Consider the following 12,845-nt stretch of genomic DNA (forward strand, 5'->3'; position numbering starts at 1 on the left):
CAACCAATTACTGGCAAAGGCTTCCTACAACTTGTTTCAACGGTTCCGATTTAATCAGAAGACAAATTAAACAGGATGACTAGCCAATGTGAAAATCAAAAGAAAGCATAGAATAATGTACTGAAGGAGACTGTTGTGCCATCACATTTTTTTGTGGTTTGAGAGCAAAGATCCGGTTGCCGCTGTGCAAAACTCCGCAATACAATTAGGTCCGAAAAAAACCCGGAGGAGTGCTTCGCAAGGAGTCTTTGAAAGGAGCCGAGCCTGGTGTAAAACCGGAGGGAGCAGGCAGCACGGCCACAGCCCCGCCAAGGAGACGGCATTAATATTTACATATTCACTGTCGTGTGCAGAAGCCTTTCAATCATGAGTAGATGCACACTTCCTTCTGTGCTGTGATACGATTGGTGGGTGTAGTTTGGCAGCAAGAAAATAGTTCCTACATGAAACTGCTCACTACAAGAAGAGTGGATTATCTTGAGTAACTGGGTCATGATTTCTGGAAAGAGACATTGCTGTTGAGTTTTTCAAATTTATATTTCTGGTGCTTGGAGCACTACAAGCTGAGTGCCATCTAGTTCCATTATATTTAAGAGAAGGCAGACATCTCTACGGCCAATATCTCCAACACTTGGCAACTCACACCAAAACAAAACAATCTAGACTGATAAATAGCACTACAGGTAAGAGGAAAAACATTAATTTTTAATTTTGGGGTGACCTGTCCCTTTAAGTTTACACTGAGCTTATTTCATGTGAGATTTCCTGTTTTTGTCACTGAATTTTAGGCCAGTTTGGGGCATGACTGCACACAGTGTTGATAGCCTATGGAAAATACAGCAACTTGGGGGACAGTTCTGCTTCTTAAGCTAGCACCACAGTTAATATCAAAGGCAGGAGGACTCTTTTTCAAAGATCTCTGGTTTGAAACCAAAAATGTTGGTCCTTCAAAAACAATCAGCTCGTTAAACGTCTATGCACTCAGCACAGCCCTGTTTATGTGTGTCTTGTCAAAAAACATTGGGGAGAGTGGATAATGACATTAGGTGCACCGCTCTGTAGAGTGAGTGTGGGCAGTGGAGCAAACTAGAATTGCATCAAACATTCATTATGACTGTGTCATTGCCAGCAACAGTGGTGTGCAGTCTAAATTTTTGATCTCACAGACAATTATTTTTAACAACAATAAGGCAAAGAAAGATTTCATAAATGTAAAAGGTCTTTGATTGTGACAAATTTAAGCTTGACTGAAGCTATGTACGATGAAGTACAACTACACCATATCATGTAGTAACAAACTGATTCAGTATTTATTTTAAATTTGGGAGTTTATCCATCTCTTCACAGCAGTGGCATGTACTGTGGTGTTACAGCTCTCTGAAACTGTTAAACATCCACTACACCACCTCGAACACAAGGGGGCAGTGTCATACCATATATCTGTCTGGCTAAGTGAAGGTGAAGCCCAGCTGTGTAGTCACATCATACCTGTCCCCATATTAAGGAGCCGAAGCCTAAGAAAGTGCACCATAGCCACTGGTCGATGGTCAGAGCCACGCAGCTGAACGGCTTCCCTCCGAACTGTACGATAACAATCTAGAGGAGCAGAAAGAGAGGAAGTAATTAGAGAGCAAACTTTCAAGATTTAATGCAGATTGCAAGTCTCTTTCAACTGATCATCTTTTATTTCCTAAGCACATTCACAAAAACACAACACGTAAGCCACTGAAGTCTGCAGACTACTTTACCTGGATAATGAAGGTACCAAAGACAATACTACAGAAGATAAGGTTGTTGAAGATGCCTTCAAAGACATTCCTTTCACCGTGGATCTTTCGGGCATTAATCTCGTTGAAAAGCTGCATCAGTACAAAGGTATTGAAGACAATGGTGTAGTGTTCAGAAGGCGGGGCGTGGAGGGGTGCATTCCTGCCGCTGTCAATGTCAAACAACTTCTCTCCTGCAGGAGCAGTCGGGGAGAATGTTTTAAAATAAACGCATGGATTTATCCAGGACATGCGCACATATAGAACTGCGCCCAGTGAAGCTTCTTACCGGCGAAGAGCAGAGTGAAGATGATGATTAGCTGGAACACTCCCTGACCCAGGATGTTCTTCATCATGGTGCGGGAGATGAGAGGCTTGTTGCGGCCATATGGCTTCCTTAGCAGCAGGGCTTCTGTTGGGGGCTCTGTGGCGAGGGCGAGTGAAGCGAAGGTGTCCATGATGAGGTTGACCCATAACATCTGGACTGCTTTCAGTGGAGAGTCCTGGAGGCAGGGAGAGAGAGAGAGGCAGAGAGAGAGGCACCAAATTAGGTTGAGAAGATGGGGAAGAGAGTGAGGAATAAAAAACAACCCACCAATATACGTAGCTGCTTCGTAATTAAATAAACAACAAAGTGTCTTGCCAAATTTGTCTGACTATTTAGGCTTCAACCCTCATCAAAAGACATTGCTGAATGTTGTTGCCTCTCCTGTCAGACTTTTTCATAAATGACCCTTGTCCTTCACCCTCTAATTTTTGTATTTTTCTGCTTTAGCACCAGTTACATGATAAAAATGTCATCAACACATCCACTCACTCGCTGTGACTTCTCTGGACAATGACCTGCTCTATTCACACACAGGGTTTTGTAAGAGGGAGCTGGCAGGATAAAGTCCACTGAACATCCAATCCAACTGATTCGGACATTTGCGTTCTCACATACAGCTCCTCCGGGTAATGTCCAAATAAGTTCAGGGTGGCAGTGCATGTGTGAAAGGAGCTACTGTCACACACACTTTAAAATCTCAAACACCATGAAAATCCAAGTCATCTATTGGAGATATTTCAATTTGCATGTGGAACATGAATTATGTCCTTGACCGCAGCATGGTGTCAGCCATTTGGTTTCTGTACATGCATGCAAATGGTATAAAAATGACAAGTTATGGTTACAGGATGAGATTTTATGGAAATCAAGACAATTAGGTCGGAGAAATATGTTGAATATTCAAGACAGATATGCATTATTTTGGGAGAGAGACGTAAGAAGACACAGTAATGACTGCATTAGGCTGCAGAGGACAGCACAGGGCAGCTACAAAAGACATGAATTAAAAAATCATTAAGGAATTTCACAGGTGCTTATCATTTCTAATGCATGAGGAAATTCAATAGGTCTCTTTATAACAAAATTAAGACAGTTTAAAGGTGCACAGCACGTTTCTATATATATATTTTTTAATTAAACCAGACAGTTTTTCATTTTTTATTTAGTCTTTCATTTAGGTTTTTGGGGTGCATACAGTACATATTTATTGCTATTTTAGGTAATTAATTTGTTTTAGTTTAGTTTTCATTTAGCTTTAGTTGTTTTTAAAGTACTATCAGGAAAGCACAAATTTTTTTGAAGATGACTTTTTCTCGCTTTTGCCTTTATATGACATGACAGATTATTAGTGTGAAAGGGGGGAGAGAGAAAGGGGGATGACATGAAACAAAGGGCCATAGGTTGGAATCAAATCTGTGGTCGCTGTGGCAAAGACACTTCCTTTGTATATGACACGCCCACTCTAACCGCTGAGCTGCTAGGCGCCCCAGGAAGGCAACACTTTTTAGTATCTTTCTACCTGCACCTTTAACCATTTTCAGAAAATCTCACTTGCACATCAAACATCCTTTTTTTTCTCCTGTGGGGTTTAACTGTCGCCAATATCCGCAACATGTTGCATTGCCGCCACCTTTTGTAACCACATCAAGATGTCCAACAGAACAGGACATAGTGGTAAAGCACAGAGCACGTGGAGGGAGACAACAAAAGCAGATTTTCCCCCTGCAATTCTGTTTCATTTCAATTTCATGTCGCTTTGTTCATTGAAATTTTTATTTAGTTTTCAAGTTTTTGCAACTGTTTTTCTTTATCTTTATTTTAGTAAAAAAAAAAAAAAAAAAAAATCACTGCTAGTTTTCGTTTTCATTAACTATGATAAATCTGATCTCCATACAGATATGGTGAACAGAAAACTTCGTTGATTTAAAACAAACCTTTAGTGACCTAGTAGATAAAACCTTTCACAGTTTCACCCCCTTCAGGCCCGTGCCTTCTTATCAACGTGAAACTGACCCTGTTATTTCTCACCTGTGTGATGCAGGCTCCTGTGAATGCTACGATGACAGCCACCACATTGACAGTCAACTGAAACTGGAGGAATTTGGAGATGCTGTCGTAGACGTTGCGTCCCCACATGACGGCCTTGACGATGCTGGAGAAATTGTCATCAGTCAGGATGATGTCAGATGCCTCCTTGGCGACATCGGTGCCGGCAATACCCTGGAAACCAAAAAAAGTATATGATGACAAAGAATCTTTCGGCATCTGATCACAATATATTATAAATTTCTAATGTTTATACTACACTACAATTACTGCAAATGAACTGTTGTTGCCAGGTTAGCATCTTATACTTGACTTCTAGTCTAATTAAATGTCCAGTGTGCAGGATTAAGGGGGATATATTGGCAGAAATTGAATTAATGATTATTAAAGAGTATGCTTTTTTTTAGTGTATAATCACCTGAAAATAAGAATCTTTGCATTACCTTATATTGAGCTGTTTATTTCTACATAGGGAGCAGATCCTCGTCCATGTTGTACTGCAACGTTTCTACAGTTGCCCAGAACGGACAAACCAAATACTGGCTCTAGATAGGGCCATTGCCGTCACCGTAGTTAGCAGCCCATCTACAATAGCGTCGGGTGATTTTTTTAAACACAAGATCTGTTTATTTTAGAGGAAGAGACCTCTGCGGATAAAATCGGGCTCCAGATAAAGACCTCCTGAATGTCTGGATCTTAAGTTACCAGAGAGAGAAGGTGAGCACACATTAGCAGATGCTGGGCTAGCTATCTGCAACAAGTTCAAAAGCATCAGAGAAACACTGATTTGTAGCATGAAACCGCTTTATTCAGTATTTTATTACCAGTTTTAATCATCTGGTATGATTCTGCGGGAGAGGAATAGACCTCTGAGGATAATTTAGCTCCCAGTAAAAATCTCCTGAACAATGAACACTGGAAGAATTCTAAATGAAAGAAGTTTCAGCTGGCTGCAATCTGCAATCCTAACTGCTAGATGCCACTAAATTCTTCACACTGCTCCTTTGAAGACAGTACTCACCATGGCAAAGCCGACATCGGCTTTCTTCAAGGCAGGACCATCATTAGTACCATCTCCAGTCACTGCTACAACTTGTCTTTGTTCCATCACTGTGCTGTCAATAATACCTAGAGAAGTAAAACATGGATATTTAAAGTGAAACCTTGAAGCTGAAAACAATAAATTAACATCACATATTTTACTCACACCAGAATGGCAGACATACCTTTCACTAAAGTGTGTTTGTCTGTGGGGGAGGAGCGAGCCAGTACTCGTAGTTTGGGCCAGATCTTGTCAATGCGTTCTTGTTCAATCTAGAAACATGAGACAAAACCCTAATAGAATCCACACAGAACACTTTCAACAGTCTCTGAGGTACACTTTTGTGCTGTGGCCCACCTCTCCTTTTTCATTGCGTATCCTTCGGTTGAACTCTTTGCCCTCCAGGCAGATGAAGTCATCTCCAGGCTGGAGGATGCCACACTTGGTGGCGATGGCTCGAGCCGTGTTGATGTTGTCCCCAGTGACCATCCGCACTGTGATACCAGCACGCTGGCATTTCCTGATGGCGTCTGGAACCTGAGGGAAAGCGGAAACACAGTGAATGAGGAAATGCGTGTTTTGCATATCACTGGGGATATTAAAATTAAAGTTCAGGTTTTGTAAAGCGGTCATTAGTGAAACTGCAGCTCTACGCAGCTTTTATCTTCTTGTTTAGGTTTAGATTTATATAGAGACTGTACGCTGGAGTCTCACTGCTTTTATCAAGCAGCTTCCGAACCACAGGCACTTGTTTCCAGCAAATGAGTGTATGCTACCTGCCCAGCAGAAAAATGGCAGAAAGCCAAAGTAAATGAGTGACTGAAGGAGAAAGTGGTTCATCTAGCGAGCTAATGACCCAGCTCTATTTCAAACATCCATTTAGTCGTCTCACTGTGGAACCACTCCCTCAAAAGCCTCAATATCATAACTCCTGTATAGGTTCAGTATCTGAGTGGAGCCACTCCTCATGTTTAAAAATGGCTGACGCAGCATCTCCTGTCTGTCAATGTTCTTGCTTTACTCAGAAAGCCTGGGTGCTCAACAGCCCAGTGGAGCAAGCTAACCCATTAAGCTGCCAGTACGCCTCCTCAGAAGTGCTTGTCGGATGGACAGAGAGCTACGGAAACCCCCTCCCCTCCACACCTCTCTGATGTAGGAATAGGGGGAGCTGTGTACAAAATTTGCTGTAACTTCCCAAAAGAGACATTCAAGGACCCGAGGTTTGAACATCTCTGTCACTCTCTTTCTTTGTTCTTGACACAACTATTTTTGTCACTGAGTGCAAAGGCTACGACAGCTGGCTTTTCATGCCGCCTTTGAGTGTCGCTCTTCAGATCAGGTATACATGATTTTGCCTTGCTACACCGTCACATCCTGATCCTTGGGCAGCTGATGCTTGTGCAAAACATGGAGCTGATAAAGACAACAGTAAGGCCCAAAATCCAGTTGCACTTTGTGTAGCTAAAAAAGCTGTAAACTCCACCATGTCTAAGCAGCTTGTACCATCATGGGATTTATCTTTAGTGCTGGATATCTTCTCCTAGGCACCATCTGAACAGTTTATTAATGGCGCTTGCGTCTGTGAAATTCGTTAGTAATATTCACATGCTTTCCAGGGATTTTCCTGGCTCAAAATTGGCCTCAGCATGATTGCTCAGTGTACAGTTTATTGTGTATTCAAGGATCCCCATTAGAAGCACATGTATGCGCCTCTAGTCTTCCTGGGGTCCTGCACATTGGAATACAGCACAGCCATAAAATAAGAGTGCAGGCAAATTGGGATATAAAACAATAAAAACACCAGACTGATACCCAAATGATAGAAATTAAGGATAATGTAATGATTGACTGAGCAATGATTCAACATAGCCACAGAAAGAATAGACATAAAGTGAGCGCTACTGAACTGTATATAACAGTAGATTTACGCATATTTGTTCCTGGTGCCGGAAGCATTATGTGACCAGAAGCTGCACCACTTGAGCTGTCACCATGTCGAGAGGCCATGTGTATCTGATGAGCCAAACTGGACGGGACATTTTCTGTCCTTATGTCTCAGTAACAGTGCAGTAAGGCAATGGGTCTGTTACAATATCTGACAGAATTGTATGTTTATGTTTATTTTATCTAGAAAGGGAGAGTGTGCATTAATTAACATGATCATTTAAGTCATGTAAATGTGCCAGATTTAGTCACCATTTCAAAAACAAAAATGTCTATTATTCTTGAGTAAATGAAACCCTTAAATGCACTCTCACACATGTAACACACAACAGGAGATTGCTGTGTCAGAAGCATTCTCACCTATCGGAAATACTCTGTTTGGTTTTATGATAAATCACAGGAAGTGCTCTCTCCTATTAGTGCTAGCTTCACAGCGTGTTTTAAACCCAGTCAGAAAATGTAGTTTAGCAGGTCTATCCAGCTCCAGCTGTGTATGTAAAACACAGCGGCTGCATGAGACAGGAGTTGACTGCTGGAACTCAAACACATTGTGTTTAGTTTATGTTTGACAAACTGCTAGTAAACACCTTCAGAAAGGACTTGACTTGCTCTTGTTTATTCTAAATTTTTATGATTTTGGCGCTGGCTAAACTCTCTTTGTGGGGTGCCAAAAATTCCTCTAAGCAGGAAAAACCCCGTTTGTCCCTACACGCAAGTTGCATTTCTACTATGAACTGTCCACCTGATTAAAGGCTACTCAAATTTGTCAATTAAATTCTCTTTCAGTTAAGACAGCTGTGATGTGACCTTATGCTGATGTGCGTCCAAACGCATGTAGCCACTAACCTCGGGTCTCACGGGGTCTTCGATTCCAACCACGCTGATGCAGGTCAGTCCAGAAAGAATATCATTTTCATTGTCCCAGTCAGGCTCCCCCTCAGTGGCAGGGAAATCTCTGTATCCAAGGCAGATGGTCCTAAGGCCCTCTGAGGCCATGGGTTCGATGACTTTCTTAACCATGTCATCTCTGTCCCGAGGGCGAAACACCTTGGACTCACCATTTGCTGTCAGGATTTTATAGCACCTGGGAGGTGAAAAGAGGACATATTTATAAACAAGTGTAGAGAAGAAGGTAAAGTATCCAGATGAAGAAAGGCATTAAGAGAGATACAGCTGAGGAATATGGATAAAGGAGGAGAAAGATATGGAACTGTAAATGGAGAAAATAATTTTGATGAGATAAAGGGTTAACGGCAGAGGAGAAGACAAAGGTTTGAATGGTGAGCTGCAGAAGTAAGAAGTCACACTAAGCCCTCTGTGGGTTAAAAAGAAGCCTGCTTGGTTAAGAGGCTTACAGAGTTGTTACCGGCTCATTTTCTCAGCGCCTGTTTTTAAGTCGCAAAGTAAGGGGCTTGGGTGGGATGCACTTGAACTTCTTAGCTGCTTAAGCCATTACACATATCATTTACTGCAAAGGCTGGCCAGCTGGAACAAGTGGAAAAATCTACAGAATAACCTTTTGTTGAGTAGAATAATTTATGTGGACACAAGTGATGAGACGTCTTCCCTTCAGTGTAAAATCCAAAAAGGAATAAAAGATGTAAACACAAACCGCTGCTTTACTTTTCACTTCTCAAAGCACAAAAGTTACTTGAGCGGGTAAAAATCTAATAATTTACTTTTTTCAATTTCGTGTGTGAGTGCAGAATGCTGCCAAACAAACACATTTAAATGGTTTATGAATTTCATTTAAGTATATATGTAACATTTCCACCTTTTGCTGTCAACCAGGAGAGAAGTGTAAATGATTTCTTGTCACGACAGGTCAGCAGCCTTAAATCTGTTTCGATGCGATCGATGAGCAGCCACGTTCTGCTTTGTTTTTCATTCATATTACTAATTACTTCTGTTAAGGAGGTTATGATTTCACCTGTTTTGACATAAAAATGAATCAAATAAACACTCTTTACTAGTAACTATTTATATAATCATTTATAAATCAGCTATCAGCTAAATCGGCAGCTATGTCACGTATGCCTGACTGGTGCTTCTCACTGCCACTGTCAGTAATCGCACATGCTGTCTCTCAGTTACGTTCCCCCTCACTCCAGTTAGCTATGTTTGTTTGAAATACCTGAATCGACTTCTGATTGGTTTATCAAGGCATTCTGAGCTGGACATATTGTGTGAAAATAATACATTAGGGCCTGTGACCACATAGCGTATTTTTCTGGGCGCCTGCATCTTTTTTCAATTGTTCCAAGTGGGGACAAAACATAGAAAGAGTGCAGTGCCCAGCGTCCTTTTTCCGAGTGCTCTGGCTTTCTTATGTGACTGCTCCAAGAACTTCAACTTTAAAATATCAAAACTCTTCAGAAAGGCGCTGAAGCTCCCTTAGCTCCAGTCTATCCTGAAACTATCACAATAAAGACAGAAGAGCCCATTTGGGGTAACAGATCAGCTGGACACTAAATGATGCTGGTGAGTGTTTCCACCACTGCACACTTTGCTTGGAGTTAACTGTGACGTCAACCCTCTGTTAATGCAGTGTTACGTTAGCTGCCTAGCTGCCAGGCACATCAAGATATTGTTGTTGAAGAAACAAAACTCCTGTCACCCCCTGTCACCTGGCCACTGCTTTTCTGCCAAAGAAAAATGGTATGTGGATACACACCCTCAGTTTCAAATCAGTATTCGGAATGTATTCATTTAACTTAAAGACAAGTGATGAGCGGCAGATAATATGAAGACATGTTTTGTTGTTGTTGTTGATTTGTTTTTTTAAAGATATTTTTTAGGGCATTTTTTGCCTTTAATTGATAGGGTTGAAGGGGGGACAGAGAGGGGGAATGACATGCAGCAAACGGCCACAGGCTGGAGTTGAACCCGGGCCGCTGTGGGAACAGCCTTGAATATGGGGCGCCTGCTCTATCCACTAAGCCACCGTCGCCCCAAGACACGTTTTCTTTTTTTGTTTATTTGTTTTTTGGTTCATGACTTTTCACTTGTCCAGCAGGCAGGTAACTATCTCCTCCACTTGCCTTACAAAAAATAAACTTGTGCTGGCAAAGCCTTAATGCTGATTCCTGCATAAACCACACAGTGCAATATATAAAACTTTAAATAAATATAAAAACGTTTTCTTACTTTTTCAGGAGAATTTCTGAGGCTCCTTTGCTGAACATACGGTAGCTGCCATCGGCCATCTTCAACACAGTGCTCATAGACTTGCGGACTGAGTTGAAGGTGTAGACTTTGTATAGTTTCTCTTCGGGGATCTCGTTGCGTATGGCCTGATAGTCACGCTTCAGGTCTTTAGCAAAGCCAAGCAAGGCACATTCGGTCTTGTTACCCACCTGCCGTGGCAGGCCCCCTTCTTTCTCTGGAGGCTGAAGGAAAAGGTGGAAGGACAGTAAGTAAAAACAGTACAAGGAAATATTCGTGGTGATACATAGTGTATTTCAGAGGCACATTGCTTGTCTCAGGCCTACCATGATCTTAGTAGTGTAGGCGCAATTGACTGCGATGCCCAGAATCAGCATGTCTAAAGTGGAGGAGGGGATGTTCTCTGGTTCGGGGACTTTCTTGAAGTGTTTTTCAGCGATGTAGGCCTGAACCACAGTCATGCGGTTCATGGTGAGTGTACCAGTCTTGTCAGAGCAGATGGCGGTGGCATTGCCCATAGTCTCACAGGCATCCAAATGTCGTACCAGGTTGTTGTCTTTCATCATTTTCTGTAGGAAAATGAAACAAAATATCAAATGACTTAACGCAACTAAATCCAGCATCACAAAGCAGTATATGATCTGAGATGAATACAACTTTAACTGAAATATGTGTAAGAGCTACAAGACTGAAATCAATAGTTCCTTGATTGGATAAAACCCTCTGTTGGCAAACAAATTCAGCACATGGGATCATAGCTTAGCTTTAGGGTATCACTTCGCCAAGTCTCCTTATCTTAACAGCCTGGCGTGCTAGTTTTAATAGGCTAAAGTGTAAGCTGGTCAGCACTGACCACAGGTCACTTGGCAAACGGACTTTACCTTAACGGAGTACGCCAGGGAGATTGTTACAGCAAGCGGCAGGCCTTCGGGAACAGCCACCACCAGAACAGTGACGCCAATGATGAAAAATTTCACAAAGAACTGGATGTAAATGGGCGTGCAGTCTTTGACCCAGGGCAGATTCTGGATCCAGAAGGTGTCTACTACAAACAGCACCACCAGGATAATGACAGTGATGGCTGACATAACCAGTCCTGAGAGAGACAAGGAAGAACAGAGGATGATCACTCAGTCATATGGATATCATTTACAGGGTTTTTATAGTTTAAGACAAGTTGGAATTTTACAAAATGAAAAACCAAACCAAAAGTGAAGAAAAAAACCCCCAACATCAGTACTGGGCGGTTAGGGACAATTTTGCCCAAATGTTTATTGTAACAAAACATTTTGTCCTGTGGCAAATATGAGGGTAGAACAGAACTGGGAATAACCTGCTGTTTGTTCATGCATTCTTGGGGATTCTGTGTTTCTAAAGTCCCTTTTACACTGCCTGTTCAAAGTTATTCCACCTCACTGTTCTGTATTAAAGATGCAATTTTGGGATGGGGGGACAGAGCTGTCTTGCCTCTGAGCCGGCAGCAGAGATGGTAACAGCACTGAACGGACATCTGTGTTATAAGGACAGCTAGCAGGACAAGACCACGGACGGGAAATATGTGACATTTTGACGACATGTTATGTGTGTGACTCACGGCTGGGAGATTTAAGAAGCAGCTAGCAGCAGTTAGCAGCTAACTTAGAGCGGAAAAGCAGAACATTGAACATTGAAGAGAAAATGAGGTTCGCGAGGAGGACGAGATCAACTGCCATTATAACAGGGACAGTAAGCGATTGTTATTGCCATGTTCTGTCATTGTTATTGATTAGATGGTGCTACCTGACATGTCATGCCCATCATACCTCTTTTGCTTCCACAATGCCAGCACACTATCTAAAAAAAACACACATTTGGGCTGCATTATGTTGCCCTCGTTTGGTTCTGTGGAAAAAAGTAAAGCCAGCGTAATGAAGAGACTTCGCTGCAGCTCTAAAGCAAAATATCTGTCTAAAAAGGCCTGAACTCTGCATTTTGGTTTTAGCTGCACTGATTCCCATTGTGCCGAATCTAAAAAACTTTTTCCTTTAAATACAGTAAGACTCATTTGCATTGGCAGGGCTTGAAGCAAGAAAAAATCCTGTGCCTGAAATTTTTTTTAGAGGGCCTTCTGCGCTAGGGGGGTCCGGGGGCATGCCCCCCGGAAGAAAATTTTGAACATTTGACGTCTAAATGAATTAATCTGGTGCACTTTGAGAGTATCAATCAAGTATCACATCAAGGAGCTAGAATAACAATTTCAAGGTTTTTAATAATGAAATATGAACAGTTCACCAAAAAAGGAAAAGTTGGTCATCAGCTACTACAAAATGGTTGGGGCCGGGCAATTTTAGGCAATTCTGAGCAACAAGTGGCAGAATAGGAAGACAACAAGAACGCATTAAAATGTACGTTTTACATCAGTTGAAGCTTGAACTCACGACCTCTGACACCAAGGAGCATCTTCTATCTGACTGAGCTAATTTGCAAGTGACAACTCATTGGTGGCTTCACAAATTATCTCACTTATCTCTACCACACCGCCTCTTTCTCTTTCTGTATGTGTGAATTGCAACCC

The 12,845-nt window shown here is 41.9% G+C and overlaps 1 protein-coding gene across 5 annotated transcripts in view; it reads right to left on the bottom strand.

Annotated features, from left to right (window-relative positions):
• Positions 1 to 12,845, bottom strand: part of atp2b1a (ATPase plasma membrane Ca2+ transporting 1a) — a 57,158-nt gene that overhangs the window by 8,661 nt on the left and 35,652 nt on the right. For all 5 annotated transcript variants that reach the window (XM_050035696.1, XM_050035695.1, XM_050035693.1 and 2 more), the window contains 11 exons: positions 11,173 to 11,387; positions 10,618 to 10,860; positions 10,274 to 10,515; positions 7,973 to 8,210; positions 5,540 to 5,719; positions 5,367 to 5,454; positions 5,162 to 5,268; positions 4,123 to 4,314; positions 2,056 to 2,269; positions 1,749 to 1,960; positions 1,489 to 1,596 (listed from right to left, as the gene is read on the bottom strand). In XM_050035696.1, coding sequence (XP_049891653.1) covers positions 1,489 to 1,596; positions 1,749 to 1,960; positions 2,056 to 2,269; positions 4,123 to 4,314; positions 5,162 to 5,268; positions 5,367 to 5,454; positions 5,540 to 5,719; positions 7,973 to 8,210; positions 10,274 to 10,515; positions 10,618 to 10,860; positions 11,173 to 11,387 — 2,039 coding nt within the window. The remainder of the gene's footprint in view (positions 1 to 1,488; positions 1,597 to 1,748; positions 1,961 to 2,055; positions 2,270 to 4,122; positions 4,315 to 5,161; positions 5,269 to 5,366; positions 5,455 to 5,539; positions 5,720 to 7,972; positions 8,211 to 10,273; positions 10,516 to 10,617; positions 10,861 to 11,172; positions 11,388 to 12,845) is intronic.

Source organism: Epinephelus moara, chromosome 23 (assembly GCF_006386435.1).
Source record: "Epinephelus moara isolate mb chromosome 23, YSFRI_EMoa_1.0, whole genome shotgun sequence".
NCBI lineage: Eukaryota > Metazoa > Chordata > Actinopteri > Perciformes > Serranidae > Epinephelus > Epinephelus moara.